Source organism: Eutrigla gurnardus (assembly GCF_963514095.1).
Source record: "Eutrigla gurnardus genome assembly, chromosome: 5".
NCBI classification, from domain to species: domain Eukaryota; kingdom Metazoa; phylum Chordata; class Actinopteri; order Perciformes; family Triglidae; genus Eutrigla; species Eutrigla gurnardus.
In genome coordinates this window covers 27,551,834-27,571,356 of record NC_139919.1, presented here as the reverse complement: position 1 = coordinate 27,571,356, position 19,523 = coordinate 27,551,834, and the positions used below count along the sequence as shown (strand labels likewise).

The following is a 19,523-nucleotide window of genomic DNA, read 5'->3' as shown; positions in this document are numbered from 1 at the left end:
ACACACGCCCCGCAGTGTACACACACCAGTTTCCTCACATGTCAAACACGGTAAACAAGTCGCCTCGGCGCTGATGCAGGCCACACACACACACACACACACACACGGAGACAAACACACACACACACGGAGACAAACACACACACACAAGGATCCTGAAATTAAGCAAAACAGGGTCCATCTGGCTCCAGAGTTGTTTAGCGAAGCAGGAAGGATTTGACCCTTATTATAGGGAAGCGGGACGGGCCCAGCCAGCGGGTAGTGGTATTGGATAAACTATAAACTCAATCCAAGTCGCATTTACACTCCAGTGGGCCAGACTTGGCAAACTGCGGCCTCGCTGAAGAGCAAGAAAAGCTGAGTATTTTTTTCCCTCCGTGCCGTCCCCCCATTAGAGCGACATAAATGAAGATGTCAGAGGCAAAAAAAAAGAAGAGAAAAGAGCGAGAGAGAGGCAGAATCTCCTGAATTCCAGCCTGCGGAGGACGGCTTTTGTACGTGTGAACACAGACACCCTCTCTCTCTCACAGACAAACACACTCTAGCTTCGGTTAGCTCAGTCAACAGGCTGGCATGCAGAGCAAATCAGATTCAGCGTGACTCATAACAGTTGCACACACTAGGCGAGTTGCAACACACACACACGGAAGCCTCCATCGGCGGCTGTAGCGCCGAGCTAACGAGATGGCGCCCAGATGGCCTTCGCCCGCGAGGAGGACAGAAGTGGACGCCGCCACTAGACAAACAGGTTTGAAGAGGGGGCTGTCGAGGCGGAGGGAGAGAGAGGAGTGTCAGAAGTCATTAGGGAGGAGAAAGAGCATAATCTGTTTCTTCTTATGGCCTCTGTGGTTTCCGTCGACGGCGAGCCCATCCCTCTCTAAGAGCAGGGGAGTCAGGAGAGCATGGGTGTATGCGGTCGTGATTGAACGTCATCCACGGTATCACTGACAGCGAGAGAAGGCCCAGGCCGTTGCTCTCGGCCTCTCCACTTATTCATCGCCGGATCCCGGGGACTGAGCTCTTCCAGCTGGAGGAGGAGGGGGGAGGAGGAGGAGGAGGAGAAGGAGAAGAGGGAAGATTTGGCTCGGGCCAAGACGAGAGAGCTTGGGTCAGTTTCAGCCTGAGTTTAGCCCTCGTTCACACACACACTCTTTCCTCCATCCCCAGTTCCTTCCCTGGCTACACACACACACACACACACACACACACTAACCAACACACACACACACTCTCAGCCAGCTGCCTCCCATCGCTGAGGAGCAGCCACAGATGGGCTCTGCATGCACCGTAAAGATCTCTCCACAGGCCCAGTCTGCAGGCGCTGCCAAACCCGCCAGGCCAGAACCCACTGTATGAGTGAGTGTGTGTGTGTGTGTGTGTGTGTGTGTGTGTGTGTGTGTGGGGGGGGGGGGCTGGACAGTCGTAGAGAGAGGAATCCCCCAGGACCGAGAGCGAGGAGCTGGACCGGGATGCGAGGTTGTAATCAGCGGCGAGCAGAGCAGGAGGGGAGAAAAGGCAGGAGAACCTCCCGGACGAACAATAGAATCCCTCACACTCACCCAATCGGGGGGGGGGGGGGGAGAAACCCAATCACAACCATTATCTAACCCACGCAGCTTAACCCGGTTTTTACCCAGCAGACATTTTTCTGCTCCGTATCTCCCCATCGATACATAAACCCCTCGGAAAACATTCCTCAGAACCAAAATAAACCTTTAATGTTGGAACTCAATCAGCACATCACATGTACTAATAAACACACACACACACACACACACACACACACACACACACAATGTGTTATACGTTAAACTCAGCCTGGCTCAGATCGAGCCAGTCATGGTTAAATTCAATTTTCAGCAATTGCCCTCCTATCTCAGCGTGGTTCAGGAACGACTCCAGGGAGCTCAGTTTTAGACGGAATAATGAAGCAAAGTACAGACGCTCGCCGAGGATGAGAGACGGTTTGTAGCTAAAGTTAGCCGACTTCTTCAAAAAGGCTCGGTGGCGTTCTGGCACATCTGGGAATCAAATCAGCCACGAGACGACCAAACCTGACGTCCAGCGCTAATCAGGTTATTTGACCGGGAACGCACGGGGTTTGGTTTTCCTTGCCTTCCAGTCGAGATGAGGATTGATACGGCTGACGGGTGTGTAAATATTAAAAGGCAGCAGCCGGTTAGCTTAGCTTTAAAGACTAAAACAACAGAAGAGGGGGGAGGGGAGGTAACCCAATCCAAGCAGCGCCACCCGGCCACATGTCGCTTTTTTTAACACTTTGATTTTTCGTACAGATTACACAAACAGGATATGACACGCTAATTAGCCAGCTTTAGAGGTGCTGGTAGGCGGAATTTGTCGGGTTGCGTTTCTTCACTTCCAGCCTTAAAGCGAAGGGAAAGCTCGCCGACCGCCTGTAGAAACGAAGCACATTTCCCCATTTCTGATCAGAAATAATGGGATCCTCATTCCTTTGCCGGGGCCGGCTCCACACACATTTACGGGCTCCGTCTCTTTCAGCATATGGAAGGAGCTGCTTCCAGTTTTACAGTTTTTACATCTTGGTGATCAAAGAGGAGGCGAATCGATACGCTACGAGTCCCGCGCGCCGCTAACAGGTGTTAATATGACACAGCTACAGAGGAGGCTGGGATGCTGGCGAGGACCCAAAGCCTTCTCTCTGGGAAGAACAAAGGGACGACATGGGAAAAAAAAAATCAATCTCAGTCCGGGACGCGTCTGGCTCGCTCTCTCCGACGGTTCCGAAACCCCAAAAAAAAGATAGCGACGCAGCGAAAAGTTCAATACGCTCATTGTTCATCTGTCAGCGTGAGAGACAATTGCAACTGAGAGGGAGGAAAAAAAACACAATATTTATCTTGCGTCCCTTTCCCCTCCTGACTCGCTTCTTTTTGTATTTTTATATTGAATGTATTCCTGCTATTGTGAGGAGATGGATGGGCTGGAAGAGTCCGGTTAGCTGATAGACTCTATTTCCCTTCCCATGTCTCCGATCTCCAGAAACGGCAATAATTCAGTCTCCAACAAACAGCCAGGAGGAGTTTTTTTCGTGGTATTTGAATTGTCGGTGGTTGGTGGTTTTTCTTCTGCATTGTTCTTGAGACTGCTTCCCTGGGAAACTGGGAAAGTCAAACAGCTGACGAGATGTCACCTCGTGAACTCTCTCCTCAGTTTCACACACTCTCAAACGGCCACGTCGGCGATACGACACACACACACACACACACACACACACACACACACACACACACAATTCTAAGGATCTCTCATCAACTGCTCGTCAAGCCCAACAACACACAGCGCTGTCTAAACATGCGAGGCCGGTGACATTTGATCGTATCGCCGTCGGACGTGCGAGTTTCTCCTCGCCGCTTCGGGCCTCCCACCTTCCTCTTCCTTTGGCAAGTTTGAGAAACTTTAAGGGATTTCTGTCGAGTGTGAACACATTCCTTTTGAACTTCGTTTTTTCCCCCCCTCATTTAGCCCACAGCAGCGAGAGAAGAACACGGTGTGTGTGTGTGTGTGTGTGTGTGTGTGGGGTGCAGTAAAAAACGTTTTCCCGGCAGCGTTACCTGCTCACTGTGCGTGTCCGTACCTGGGCCTCACACAGGCCTGTTGTGACCGGTCATGCGGTGCTATAAGGGGACGTGTATGACCTGAGGAATTATCCTCACACACACACACACACACACACACACACACACACACACACACACACACACACACACACACACACACACACACACACACACACACACACACACACACACAGAGACCTACATATTTCACACAACATTCTTTAAAAGCCAACAGTAGCGAGACGAGAGAGGATCGGCCTCTCCGTGTGCGAGCGGCTGACAGAGTGAATTACACGGCGAGCTAAAAACATTTTCAAATCTTGTGCAAGCGGCCGAGTCGATGGCGGCCGCTCCACGATGGGTCACCCGGCCATAACGGGAAGGGGGAGGGGAGAAGGGGGCACGCTGCCAATAGGTGCCATTTGCAGGACTGGACGGTTCTGCATGACGGCTCTTTAATATGAGACTGGATGTACCTCATCACAGGAGGAGGCGTACAGGAAGTAGAAGAAATGCCCCTAATGAAAAGCTGATAATTCTGTCTCCAACGATTCACGAAGCCATGAAATCGATGACAAATTTGTGTCACGAGCAAACGTACAAGACATTTTAATCCTTCAGCACTTTGCCTGTGATATTTATGCCCGTCGCCCGATTCTTTCATTATCATAAAGCGTGTTTAATATTTCTCAGCTGCGCCGCCGCCGCCGCCACACTACACTTGATTGAGTGCACTGGATTTAGTGGCCTCCACTCCTCTTTCTCCAGCTGTGTCCACGTACTTCAGGAGCTCCACACACGACAGTCGCCCAGGAGAGAGGAGAAGTAGGGGAGTAGAGAGGGGGGAGGATGGGGGAGGGAGCACTGTGCAAGCACTGAGGAGTCGGTGCCAACCCAGAGAGGCCCACCGTGCCTCGGTCCCATCTCTCCAGCTGAGGGCTTTGATTCGCCTGATTGTCTCCAATATTGAGACACACAATAAACACAACACTTGGCCGCCATTTGCAATTCTAATCAGTCCCTCTCCACCGGCCTGAACAGCCCTGGCTACGGCCCCCTCTGGGATATCACTCATCTGACTGCAGAATAATGACACAATCATCGCCATGGCTACGCCGCGACCATGCATCCCACGAGCGGCATGCGCGGCGGAGAGGATATTAAGACGGCGGCGGGCGTTTGGAGGACTAAATGAATCAGCCAGGAGATTAACCGAGATATTAATGAACTTCTGTCCAGCTAAAGAACTACAAAAATAAATCACCAGCAGGAAAGCAGGCGAGCCAGCGGGTCCACACCTGCATCTGCAGAGCGAGCTGCAACAGGATCCCCACAGACTGGAGCGTCTGTGTAAACTTGATGGTTTCTCTGATAAGGCAGCAAGTTGCAGATTCTCACTATCTGATTGTGACACGCGATAAAGTAGCGACTAACCAGCATGCAGGCTGCGATGATATCGATATAAAAAGTAGTTTGTTTTCCGGAGATCTCATTAATCAACGTAGTTTTACAGATAAGTCTCGTTTTTAACACACAAAAAAAAAAAATCATACATCTGTGCACGGTAAAACATCTGTCGGCTGTTTCCGGTGCTTTTCATCGACTCGGTGACGTGACGGTAATGGATGCTCGTAGATAAATGAGAGCAAAGTGACACGCAATCATCCACGTTTTTAGCGGCCTTGATGTATTTGCTTCAACAGTCACCCGGAAGATGAGAAATCTCACAATTTATTTCAGAAAAATAACATCTCGCTGGAAAAAACACGGGCTATTTGACTTGCAAATCGCTCAGATGATTCATAACGGGGCGGCCGCCGTTTTCAACGTCCGTGTGTGTGTGTGTGTGTGTGTGTGTGTGTGTGTGTGTGTGTGTGTGTGGAGCGGATGTGCTGTGAATGACAGCCTGTCAGCGAGGGAGATGTCATTATCTCAGGCTGATGCCGGAGACCGGAGGCGGGGTCACGCCGCTAGCTGGACAGGAAACATTACTTTCTGATTTCCCACTAGAGGGGAAACACTCTTGTCACACTCTACAAACGCCACCGCTCGACCTCTTTTGGAGGTTATTGCAATATTCACGAGAAAAAAAACACACACGACTCATCTCAAACTTTTTCTGTTAGGGAGCTTTTTCTTAAAAAATATAATCATGAGGGGATTTTTTCCCCTCTTTTGTCCAAAGAGGCCTTGAAGAGATCTAGCAAACCCCCCCCTTCCCTTCCCGTCCTTAGCCTTTGACTTTCTCCGTGTAACAACAATACGGGGGTTTTAGTTCGCTGTCCTGCAGTCGATCTGTTAGGGCGCTGATAAGAGAAGCTGATGGATAGGTTTAATCAGCCGAGCTCAGGGATCAAGACCACGGGACAGATCAATCAAATGCTGTGTGCTTTATAAAAGAAACGGCCTTTATCCGTGTCACAGGGGTCTCTCTGCCTCTTTTCTTCTTCTTACAAGCGAAGGGGGGAGAAACCAACATTAGCAACGGCACAGTATCTGGGCTGCATGTTGTGTTGAAAAGCTGCACTAATGTGACTAAAAATAAAAAATGCAGCAGAGAGAGAAAAAAAAAAAAAGTCGGAACATCTGCAATCACTATACGGAGACTATTAAACTGTGAAGGCAACTCTCCGACAAAGCATAAAGCTAAATGTCCCTGGTCTCTAACATAGTAAACACCTCCTGACATTAACTGGAATAAACCAACTGAACCCTTATGAAACATAAAAACTGAACTGGGAATAAACCCGGAGAGAAACAGGAAGAGAAAGACCACAAAACAACAACAAAAAAAGCTGAAAACTATCGACACCAAACAAACAATAGATCTCTATTTCAGCTCTCGGACTGCGTTTTGTTTTTTTAAAACACACAGCTGCCTTTAAAGAAGCAGCTTCTTATCAGCGTTTCTGAGTGACGGGTCTATTCTCTGCTTCCCAATCTGGACCGGCGATTGTAAAAGACAGCTACACATGTCCCGTCCAATCCAAGACAAATTAGTTAGCTCCTTCTCTGCTCCCTCAGATGGGGAGATCTTATCCAGGCGGACATGCTTAAGTTGTCAGTGGGTTTCTAGAAGAAAAAAAAGCCCACATATTGAACAGCATATTGACTGATGCAATCGTGGAGACACACATCATTAGGCTCATTAACTGCCAATGTTTCAGAAAAAATATAAAAGGGGGAGGACGGCCTAACTGGTGTAGCAGGAGTCTGTCTCCTCTGATAACACTCGTCTTTAACGAGCGCCGGATCGCAGGCGGTCCGTATTAAACGTGTGTGTGTGTGATACGCCGGCTAATAAATAGCTTGTTTGACATGACGGCGTTCTCGTTTCACACACACGTGTTTTTTTTTTCTCTGTGATAACCCTCGTAAAAAAAAAAGAAAAGAAAAGACGCTCCATGTGTTGTTTTAGGAAGTTACAAACCGGGGGCCGTCTCCATTTACGAAAAGGCTATCCGATCATTATTACCGCCGTGTGTAAAGCAACACTCGCAGCCATAGTGTCCCAAACACAGCTGCACACACACCCCTCCGCTGTTATGTATATATATATATATATATATATGTGTGTGTGTGTAAATCCAAAACGTGACACAGCGGCTGTTCCCTCCCTCGCATGGGTCAACAGGTTTTTTTTTTTAAATTCCAACCTACTTAAGGCGACCCCCGAGCGGTAGCGGGAGCGGACCAAGGCCCCCGAAACCCCACCGAACGCCCCGTTTGCAACGCAATCGCAATCTTTGCAGCCAGAATGTGCCCCGCGCCCTTCAAAGGCTCATCACAGGACGCACATCTAATGCAGAGAGAAGGCCGATTAAAGCCTCAGCCAGACAACCTGCTTTGAAGCGACTGCTGCAGCCCCGTCCAATGGGAGCCCAAATCATTTCCCCTTCCCTTTCCACCGCTCCATTGTGTAAGAGGTGCACCAGGCGGCTCTGTGTGTGTGTGTGTGTGTGTGTGTGTGTGTGTGGGGTGCCTTCAAGGATCACGCCACTCCATTCCAGAGAAAGGGCCCAAACGACAGGAAATGAGAGTTCTCCCGGATGCACGCGGGGGCTTCTCGGGCAATAAATATATTCATGCATTCATGTATATTTCAAATAGGAATTTGACTCAGCGCCGGCATAATGCACATGCGAGGGGTTCAGACTTTCAAATATTCTTGACATGCACGAGGTGCTACAATCAAGAGGTGTATAAATAAATCAGAAAATGCAGCAAACAGAGCTACTAAAAGCGGCCCGGGCCCCGGAAAAAAAAAAAAAAACCGAGAGCTCGTCTGCTCCAGGAAGGCTTTCATCTCTGAGACAGGAGAGGGAGAAGAGAGGAGTGATGTGGCGGAGGGTTCGGGCTGTCATGTTTCACAATGGGGGGACTTGAGGAGACAGATGATGAGAATAGCTAAAAGTAGCCAAAGTTTGCGGTGCACCGGGGAAACGGGGAAGATGGAAGATGAGACGGCAGAAAGCAAAGGAGCACCACGCTATTAAGATTAGCACCGGAAAAAAAAAATATCACAGTGTGAAATATTATATTACGGAGCAGCGAAGAGGAAGAACGGCCGCGGCTACTCATTAAATAGAGTCAACGCAAACGCCGTCGGTCTTCTTCTCTGCATAGTTCATAAAGCGAGCACGGAGGGGGGGGGTTCGGGATATATTGTGTTTGCTTTAGCGGGACCTTTCGCTCCCATTTTCCAATATCGGGAGAGATGAGAGGCTTCCACGGGCCGGGCACATCACGGGGGGAGAGTAAACACACATCTGATGGGAAACATGTGTGTGCGAGATGAAACGAGGCCTCCGCTCATATGAATGGGATGAAATATAGACCCGCGCGTCCTGCTGCGCTCCAATCACGGCCGTAAGAACTCGGCGTGGAGGGGAAACGGCAGACCGCCGACAGACTCGCTCACTCAACACACACACAGACAGAGAGAGAGAGACACACACACACACACACACAGAGAGAGAGAGACACACACACACACACACACACACACACAAGCTGCCAATATGGCCATTCTGGAGCAGATTCATGTGGAGGCCTGACAGTGACATCTCCATTCACTCTTGAATTCCTTTTCCTCTTCCCAACATGCATGGACACACACACACACACACACTAAACACACACACACACACACTCAGCCAGAGGCCATGGGAGGAGGAGCGGTGCCGGGGCATATATAAGAAATAAAAAAAGCCTTTCTCCCTGCCGTGGCTCTCTGTGGGGTTTAGCGTGGCATTATGGGAAGATTAGGCTCTAGAGTGCCCCGCTATCTGATGTCATTGTTGTTTTTTTACTACGTTTGTCGTCTGGTTGGCTCGTTGGAACTCGGACCGCGATGGCAGGCAACATTTCTCTCCCTTCAAGGAAGAAATGCTGGCTTGTGATTGATTGCAGCTTCCTATTGTACTTGTCTGGTACGGCTCTGTTGGAAGAAGAATTAGCCGGACAAAAGTCAAGGGAAAAAACGCTCCGCATCTGACTCCATCAATCAAGTCGGCAATCAAAATAATTCAATTAAAGAGACTTAAATCCCGCTGGCTTTACGAGTCCCAGCTCCACCAGCCCTCCGAGACAAACTCAATTTACAGACAATCCATACATGATAGCATTAACTCCACTTTAAGGCTCAAATCTTTTTCCATTACTTACATTTTCTGAATATGGAGGGGGGGGGAAATGCGAAAGGAAACAGCCGAGTTCTGCTGTTTACTTTAGGTGGAGCTGCTCAGAAAAGAAATTAAATCAACAAGAGCAAACTTTAGACGCATAATAAAACGGGCAGACAGGCCGTCCCAGACAACTGAACTCATTTGCAAGTTGTTTAGAAGGCCTCATTTGCAAAACACAGAAACTTTAGAAATGTTTTTTCTCCTATATAGATCTAGTAAATGGCCATACATCAGAGATGCAGGGTTGTGAGAGGGAGGTTACTGAATATGTGTGGAATTGTCCTTTTCCCTCCCCGTTTCCGAGGTGTGAAAGGGAATGCAGGGTTTTCTGCCGGGGCGTCCCAGGGAGAGAGGCGATTGAAGCGTCACTCACAGCTGCCACACAAGAGCCCCGGCACCCAAGCAAATCCCAGGACGGGCCCTCGTGGGCGGAGGGGCCGGGGCCCGGGGGCCTGAGACCAGCGGGGGTCCACACAGCCACCCCCAACTTTTTAGTCCAACTCCCCTCACCAGCACAAGGGGGACCCGGGACCATGCTGGGAGTTTGCTTATAGAAAAGGCCTGAGCCAAGACTGGGGCAGAATGGGTTAAACACACACACACACACACACACACACACACACACACACACACACACACACACACACACACACACACACACACACACACACACACACACACACACACACACACACACACACACACACACACAGAGAGAAACTTCTTTCTGGGTTGTCTGTCTTGCCTCTGGGCATGGTGGGAAAAAAAAGATGAAATAGGGAAGGGAAAAAAATCCTGAGATAAATCAGACTTCCAGTAATCATTTGAATATTTGGGACACACACTTACACACATTTACACACACACTTACACACACATTTACACACACACACTTACACACACACACACACACAGTAAGAATGCGACTTCTCAAACAAGATTACTGGAGAAACGAGTGTTTTCTCTGCTCGATGCCGGCGGTGCTTAATAGTGTAAAGTCCTGAGGATTATACACTGTGCCATTTCCATGCTCGCCCTAATAGTCTCCATGTCCTGCCCCTGTATGCCATAGATGGATTATGATGCTTTATAATTACCGGGGGGGGGGGGGATGTTACAGACCGCCCATCTGCCACACTGACACACTTACAGGGGGTGTCCCTCGGGGGAATGGGGGGCCGCCGCCACCACACTCTTCCATTACTTGATCATTCTATCATTCCATTATTCCACCACTATTCAATTACCCCGTCGCTCCATTAGAGGACTCATAACAGTGGACAAAGCGCTCCGTGATGATCATTAATGATATGTTGGGCCGTCGTCCCACCATCCGCACGTCAAACAGGATCTGCTGCAAAAGCAAAGCCCGCTTTGGTTCCACTCGGCCGCGGGTATGTGGGTCAACAGTTCCCATGGCAGACGTCAAATTATATTACATTAAATTGTATTATATTCTATTAAATTATATGTATCTTGAGTGACATAATATTCTTTTTGGAACAGAAAATATGTCTTCTGTAGGACATGAGTTCATTATTTACTTTGGAAGGTTGGACTCAAGTTTGACCCAAAAGAAAAAGGGTTTCCAGAGCTTTCAACAGCATGTCATGTTCTTCCTCCCTATTAGGCTTCATGAGCAGATTAGGAGAAATAAAAGCTGGTTAAATTACTACTAAAGATAATATATAAACTGAAAGCACAGATTTGATTTTGTTGCCGTTAGATTAGTTTAGTTTTTTGGATCTACTTTACTTTTTGTAATTTTGGAGACGTGGTTGAAAACTCCAGAAAAAAAGTTAAGACCTATTAGGCAAATAAATAAGACTTTTTTGTCAGATATGTTGTTTTTTATTTTGTAGATGCGTCTGAAAGCTCCAGAGGGAGATTGTAAAACAAATATGAAAAGTTGTAAGAGGACCTTGAGTCAAGAATATTTTTGTCTAATATTTTTTTGTAATTTTGTAGAAAGCAAGTTAACCTTTAGTTCTTTTTTGATGAGTCTTATATCCTTTTTTGTAATTTTGTAGCTTCAGTTGAAAGCTCTAGAAAAGCCCAGTGGACCTCGAGTGAAGACTCTTATTTTATTTTTTAGAGCTTGTAAAGCTCTTTTGAAGACTTTGAGTGTTTTCTTCGACCCTAAATAAATGAAAAGTTGTCAACACTTGCATCATAATTTAATAACCTACATTTTCCATCAAAACATGACATTTTGACTCATTAATAAACATGCAGTCCTGGTCCCACCACATTTTTTTTCTTCCCCAAAGTCCTGGCACACTAAATTCAAAACCGCCCCACAAAAGTCTTTCTAGTGCCACATTTAGGGAGGAGGAGGGGGAGGGAGGGGGGAGAAACAGATCCCTCGCTGCCTGCAACGCCGGTGACAACTCATGACGTCTTGGAAGTCCAGCTGGCTGTAAAGGTTGCCTGCCCGCTGTTTGGGCCCCGGCGTCTGATGAGGTCTGCCTCCGCCGCACAGAGGGGCTCTCTGAGAAAAAGAGGGAGTGAAGTCGGGAGGTCGACCCGGAGGAGGAGGAGGGCTCCGGGGCTCCGAGGCTCCGAGTCGGAGCCGCGGGGGTAATGGTTTTAGAGATGGCTGTCACACAGATCCGTTCCACTGTCCCACGCCGCCGCTGATCTCCACCAATCCGAGTCCGCTCGCTTTTCAACCGCTCCAACGTTCTCTAGCTGCCCCCCATCTTTCTTTTCTCCCCCCCCCCTCTTTGCACTGACACATGGAAGTAATCTGGGGGAGCTCTACGCCGGACTGAAAGGATGTGCGGTTGAGCCCAGGGCTGCATTTCAACGCTCTACATTAGCTTCCTTTCCTCTCCCGTTTAATCCCCTTATTTTCAAACTGCTCTTATGTAAAAGAACTAAGATGGCAAACAAAAGGCAGACTTTTCCTCGCTTTTGCCCATTTTCTTCTTCCACTTCCTGTAACTCCACATCCTTTTTTTTTTTTTTTTGTACGGTTTTGCGATTCAGCGACGGCGACGAGGAGAAATCTTCAAGGGGGGGGAAGCTTTTCCAGCGCCTTCCCGCCCTTGGCAGCGCCGGAGAGAGCCGATGGGAACTTCCTGGTGGCTGCCAGCAGCCAGGCCTCCGTCTAATGAAGGCCGGGTCGCTCACCGCCTGTAAAGGCAGCCACTGTTCAGCCACTCCACACCCGTCCAGCGCTCGGCCCTCGACACTTTCACAGGGGGCACGCTGGCACACTTCTAACACTTCCTTAATGCTCCTCTGTGGCCGGACAAAGAACAATGGCTCGCCGACGTGCACTGCTCATTCAAGCTCTTTCACACGAGACGCGGCGATCCCTCCTTTTCAAATTACTCATATTGATTTGGAAATTGCCACAAAAGGCTCGCATAGCCCGAATACTTTGTGTCGTTTTGTTTTTTTGGCTCACGTTTAACTCGCGTGGTTTCGTTCCCCAAACAATTCCGCCGAGTTTCAACAAGTGTGCAACAGTTTTCTGTGACTCATCGCAGACAAACGAAGCCTTGTCTGTCACGCCCGTGTGAGTGGCTTCCAGCAGGATTAAGATATATTTAAGATAATGGTCCGTTCCGAAGCAGCAAAGTAGCAATTATTTTCCTCTCCATCGATTTATTTGTCTGCGACTTTTATTGGACGATTCATCGCGAAGACATTCCGCTGCAATTTCTGGGAGCCGAAGTTTGTTGTTTATTATAAAGTGTATAAAACAGAAACGTGGACAATAAATATCACGAGACAATATACGTTTGCTCCATCATCCTGGCATCGATCGGTTTTATTAACAACACTGTTTCATCGATATGATGAAACGTCTCCATTGGTCAGGTTTGTAACTCCCTGGATGAAACTAAAAACACTCCCGTCTGATTAATTCAACCATAAACTGTTTCACAACTTGAGTTTCTAGAAATGATTTCACAATATGTTGACAGAGCAACAAAAGGATTTGATCAATATTGCATTCCCCTGATTGGTTGTGAAAGACTTGGATGAGCTGACTGATTGATTAATCTGATAATCAATCCTGGGTCACGAGGATCAGCAGGGATCTCACACAGACTGCACGCTACACTTTGTGTGTTTTTGTGTATTTAAACTGTAAAGTGTCTCTACAAATACAATGTATTATTATTGTTATTATTATTATTACACGGAAAAAAGAAAAGAAAAATAGAAATTAGTTGCAAATGCTGGGAAAACGAAACCCGGGTGTTTTCATGCTCACGACTGCTCGAATTATAAAAGAAATGAATCAATAACACATAAAAAACAGAATGATCAGTTTTCAGTGATGTGGCAGCCAAACCACCAGCGGATAAAGTGAGTCCATCTGGAGCGAAACCATGATGGAAAAACAAGCTTTTTTTTCTCTCCTCCTTTTCCTGAAATAATCTGAAAAGGCCTTTTTTTTCGTCGGAGCACCGGGTTCCACCTCACGGAGATAACTCAGGACGAAGAATCTGTGGTTACGCACCGCTGAAACAACAGACGTGTGGACACAGAAGTGCACACACGGGAAAGCCAACGCAGCTGTCCCCCCCCTTCGGAGGGAGACACAGGGTGCCTTCACAGCACCCGAGGGCCAGTTGCTTTTCCACAAGTATTTCTTATTGGTCAGCCTTCCTTTTCTCTGAGTGGGGCTCGGGCTCTGAGTCCCCTCTGTGTGTAATGAGATCTTTATCAGAGGGGAACACGATCAGAGTCTAACGGGGGGAGGGGGAGAAGGTGTATCGCGAAGGGGGTAAAAGGGGCAGGCGGCAGGGGAGAAACAAAAACAGGCCTCTGACCCTCTCAGCAGTCCCTCTGCAGCGAGCTCAATCCTGTTCCCGTCCTCGGCCTGAAGTTTCAGCCGACTCTCGCTCGACAGGTTGCGGCGGTTTTTCTGAGTTTTGCAAGTTACGCTGCTGGGTTTGTTGTTTTTTTTTCTTCTTAAAAGCTCCTCGTTATATTTTAAAACGCCACTTTTCAGGAGTCAAAAGGTGTTACTGGGAAAAGATAGCATCTGGGTTTTAAAAACCAAGATAAGCCAGTTTGTTTTTTTTTCCCCTCTCTAATTACCTCAGAGGAAAAAAACAATATTTTAACCCTCCCAATTATCTTATCATGGAAAAAAAGCTAATTAGAAAAACAAATGTGAACTTTACACCAGGCCTTCTGTGGACCTTTTCCCCTCATAGCAGAAACAATAAATGATGTTGCTTTGGAAACGTGCTCGCGACCTCATCGTTTTAAACTGGAGATTGTTTTTCCCCTCTCTCTCTCTCTCTCTCTCTCTCTCTTAGGAAATGTTCTTTTTTTGGGAGAAGAAAAAAAATAAACATGTTTGCTAAATATCACAGTGGTATTCAAATCCAACTTAATCATCGTCAAACTCCCTGAACCTTCCAGAGCGTGCACGCACATTAGAAACCCAAAGCAGCCAACTGTTAAGCTGCGAGCCAGGCGGCTGAGGTCAACGGACAGCAAAATAAGATGAGTAAGGAAAAGACCCACAGCAACACAAGCTGACTTTTAAAAAAATCGGCACAAACGCCTCTCTTTAAGCCATTTTGGTGCTTTTTTTTTTTTTTTGCAGGTTTCGAACCCGAGCCCAGAAGAATGTCTGCAAACCGTTTCCATGCCTCGACGAAACGCAAAGGAAAGTGGGGTTCAAAACCAGTGCAGCAAAGTCCCAGTGCAGCCGGGTTTGTGCCGTCAGAGGTGTGCGAGCGTGTTTTTCCTCCCATCGTCTTGTTTGTCTCCTGAGCTGCTGCAAACAGGCTGCGGCAGCGACGGGTCATGAGGTAAATATTAGCCGAGGAGGGTTAGAGGACGTGCAGGAGCCACTCATGGCAACCTTGTCAGATTATCATTAAATTGGCATCACTGCAGAATTCCTTCACACTCTCTCTGTGTGTGTGTGTGTGTGTGTGTGTGTGTGTGTGTGTGTAGTACGCCTGTACATTGCAACGCTAGCTTTAGCCAAACCGATGGGACGTGATCAGTCATAACAAAGTGACATTTTCGGGCGTAATCCCACTCAGCTAAATGAGAACTAATCCGATTTGCTCTGATCAAATGTTAGGCGCTTCTTTACCGAGGACGTTGACACATCCAGCCTTCTTCTGCTCGGCTGCTCCCCCTCCCTCCCTCACCCCTCACCCTTCGCCATTTCACTCATCCGGCCCACTCATCCGGCCTCAAATTAAATATCCAAAAAGGTCTGATACGTCCTGCGGCAAAACTAAAACAACAAAAAAACTCAAACAAACTGAGGTTTTGTTTCCCAGGCGGCGCTACGGCGATGATGTATGCTGCCTGTTCAAGCACGCTGGGAGGAAATCAATTAAGCAAACTCCTCAGTTATTGATAATGGAGGGACGGGGAGTGATGGCATCCTCACATGGAAATCCATAACAGAGGGACCCGCACAACACACACACACACCATAGTGGTCTAAACCTGCTGCTTTCCTATACTTTGTCTCATAACTCACAGCCTGTAGGGAGAGCCCTGCTATTGTTATATTTGTGCGTATGTGGTTCAGTGTGCAAGCAAAAAAAAAAAAGGGGCCAGATTAATTTATTAGCTGAGGCAGCAGAGCTCCCCAAAGTGAGAACAGGAAGTAAGACGTCGTAAATCTAGATAAGTCACCAGATAGTGTACTGTACATTTCTATAGGACTCTCTCCGTGTGTGTGTGTGTGTGTGTGTGTGTGTGTGATATCACTACAGAGTAATATAGCAGGAGACGGAGAGATGGAGTTTAAAAACAACAAAACAGTGAAGACAGATGCTGATTGCTGCACAACTATCCCTCTTTTTTTTTTTGTTATTTTTTTTTTTATTGCCGCTCAGACACCGCTGCTGACAGATACATTTCAGAAGAAAAACAGGTTTGTCTTTTGTTATTGCAAACGCCTGCACACAGCACGATAATTGTCTTTTGTTTTCTAAGCACAGAGCAGCAGGATAATTAGGTTGAGAGAGAGAGAGAGAGAGAGAGAGAGAGACACTTTGCCGAGTGCATTATTGTTCCACTGTGAACTTTATGAAATATTGGGCCCGGCGTGCAGGGGTTTTCTCTTTCTTTTCTTTTTTCTTTTTTTTTTTTTTTACAAGGCGGGGAGCGAGAACACAGATGGAGAAATCATCTTCCAATCCCTAAACCAGCGTGGTAACCTTCTAAGACATTCTCCGGGAGTGACATCGTCGATCAATAAATGTCTTTGTTCTCATTTGTCCGCCTGTGATTGACACTAAGGTGTGTGTGTGTGTGTGTGTGTGTGGGGTTGTGTAATATGTGTCATATCTCTGTGTGATGACGCCCATTGTTCCACTACCTCTGCAGCCATATAGTCAAATAAAAGCTGATGGGCCGTAGTCTCGCCATTAGGACCTCGGCCACACACACACACACACACTTCCACACACACACTCCAGTGAACATAGCAGCAATATACATACCCACCGACTTGCACAACGAGCTCCTTTGACATCTTGACATTTGGGAGGATAAATCACGGCTTCACTTGAACGAGTAAGTTCTAGTTATAAGCTGGTCCAGCTCCTCCTCGGTGAGCTCACATGAAGGTCAGCAGGAATACAGGAGAGAGGGCTTTTTTCCTCTTCTTCCTCTTCCTCCTCCTCTCCCTTTTAGTTTATGTTCCCCTTATGTACGCTTTCCAACATAATGCAAATGTGGGAGTCAAGTCTAAGTGGGTGATAATTGTTACCAGAGCGAATTTTATTATCAGCAGTCTGGGTTCACTTTGCTTGTTTTGATGGGAATAAAATGAATCTAAAGAGAGGAGGAGGAGGAGGAGGGTGGAAATGTCTGGCTTCATGCTTTTTTTTGAGAATTACCCTTGAAATTTTGGCTGCATCTGAGTCAGGAAAATTAAGACAAATTAAAAAGTCTTTCAAGCGTCTCTAACTTTTTTTTTTAGGAAGGAGGGTAGTAGAGGACACCTGGGACGGATCTCCTCCATCCACCACACCTTGACACACTTGGCTTTTTTTTTTTTTTACTGTCACACACTCCACTCGGCTTTAAGTGCATCAATTACGCAGAGATCGCCGGGACTCAAACTCTCACAACTCTCGTATAAGTCAAGTGTCCGAGCAGACTTCGCCCTCAATAAACAAGCTCCGTGTGATGATGCCATATAAATGTCCTGCAATTAAACCTCTATTACTGGGCGTTAAGTGAGGCCTACTGTATCGTGTATAAGCCTAGCGTTGGGAAACCCCCCCGCTGGGAAATAAACCAACACCAAACTGCGCGTCCCAGGAATGACAATTACAAACTAAATGCAGACAAAACGCTAATAAAACATGCATCTCAGCGTGCACACATAAGCAACTTTCCCCCCACAATAATGTCCATTACGCACACACACACACACACACAGACACACACACACACAGTGAGTTTTGGCACGCTTGCGCCAAATGAAATGCTAAAGACTTACTTGGAATTCTGCGAGCTCCAGATTATAGTTTCCAGCGATTTGGCCGAAGGCAGCGCCGACCTGCACATTAAAATAAAGATCCAGAGGTAATACTTCCAACAGGCGGGTCCCGCCATTGTTAGGTCAACGGACAGACAGGCGAGCCGATGAACTCGGGAGCGTCGGACGGTGCGCGCCGTGCCTTTGGCGAGCCTTTCTCTATATGTTATCTGCGGTTGGCCCGGTGGGGAGGTGAGCACAGATCAGTCGGGAGCATGTGAGGTCGATATCAGATACATGTCCTTCTGTCCGACCTTTTAGAGGAAAATAATAAAAATGTGCTCCGGACCAACGTGTCCTTGACTGAACTGTCCGGACGCGCGATGAAGCCTCCCTCCGGGGTTGTGGATCGGGTCTGGGGGGGGAAGGAAAGCAGCTCCCCCGAGTGTCCTGGTTGACCTGTAGCTGAGACTGAAAACACAGAAAAAAACACCAGCCTTCTTCCGACTCCGCAGAGACAAGTCAACGCGATGTGATCCAACAGCACAGTTTGTTTTTATTCTAGAGGCGCGATGGAAGCGACGCGGCTGCCGATGAAGCGCGGCTCGCCGTGTGTCGGCGTCGGTACCTGTCGCTGGATTTAGCCTACAGATGGCCACATTCATCCATCAGTCACAACTCCGCAGCACGCTGGGAATCCCGAGGTCCACTTCATTCCAGTGTTGTCTTTCACTCCACCCCAATCCACCTGCTAGGTCTCCTGGCGCGACCGGAATCGGAGTATTGTTCACACACAAAAAAAAAAAAAAAAATATCCCTTTGCGGGCTCTCAGACGCGCCCGTTACGCGTGCGTGTTGCGCTCCTCCTGTGCGCCGTCTCTACTCCGACCGGGACATGCTGCGTGGCCGCCGGCGCGTTTCAGGGGAAAACTGCGCGTCTCCCTCGTGGTTCGACTCGGACGCACAAAGTGCCGAGAGAGAGGGAGAGAGGAGGGGAGGTCAGACCTGCTCACCGGCCCTGCTCGGTGCCTCTGAATCCGCTCGTCAACGCTTCCATGCCCGGTGGAATTCTGTGTTTTTTCTTCTTCTTCTTCTTCTTCTTCTTCTCAAACCGTGTAAAAGCCTCTCCGCACTCCGGTGAGTGCAGCAGCTCGAGCTCAACTGTAACCTGAGCCGGAGAGCAGCGCAGGGGGAACAGCCCACCAGTGCGAGCCGCGGCCAATCACAGCGCTCTGGCCGAACTTGCAAGCAGGAAGCGAAGGCATTTATGGGGACGTGGAGGGGAGGGGAGGAGGGGGGAGGGAAAGGGTGCGGAGGCAAGCAAAGGGGAGGGAGTCTGTTATTGGGTTGACCCCACATCCCTACACCACCACCCCCCCCCCCCCCTCCTCCCCCCCTCGGCCCGAGCCATCGACCCAAATTGAATTGGACTTTGGAGTTATTCGTCATACTGAAAGCTAGTGATGAAAACGAGCGTGATAGGCTGTTGGAGCGTGCGTAAAAGTGACTACAGGAGAAACTTTGGCCCCTTTAAACCCAGGAATTGTTTGTCCCCGGACTTCAACATGTATGCCACAACATTCCTATAATAAAGGCCTGTGAGAAAGAATCACAATTATGTATGTATGAGGCCGGATAAGTGAGTTTTGGACATTTTTTCTCCAAATCAATATCAATTAATTGTAAAAACTCAGAATCTATAACCTATATAGTTTAACTGTATAAGATCTGACTGTATGCGAGTACAGTATCCGTTATCTCGGTGCTCTCTTCCCTCCCCTCCTGTGAAAGGAATGATGA

The 19,523-nt window shown here is 48.0% G+C and overlaps 1 protein-coding gene across 1 annotated transcript in view; it reads right to left on the bottom strand.

The window, feature by feature from the left end:
- efnb1 (ephrin-B1) overlaps positions 1-18,807 on the bottom strand; it is a 66,843-nt gene extending 48,036 nt beyond the window's left edge. The window contains exon 1 of the mRNA XM_084010510.1: positions 17,745-18,807. Within this exon, the coding sequence (XP_083866636.1) occupies positions 17,745-17,860 (116 nt within the window). The 5' untranslated portion in view covers positions 17,861-18,807. The remainder of the gene's footprint in view (positions 1-17,744) is intronic.
- Between the last annotated feature and the right edge of the window lie 716 nt (positions 18,808-19,523).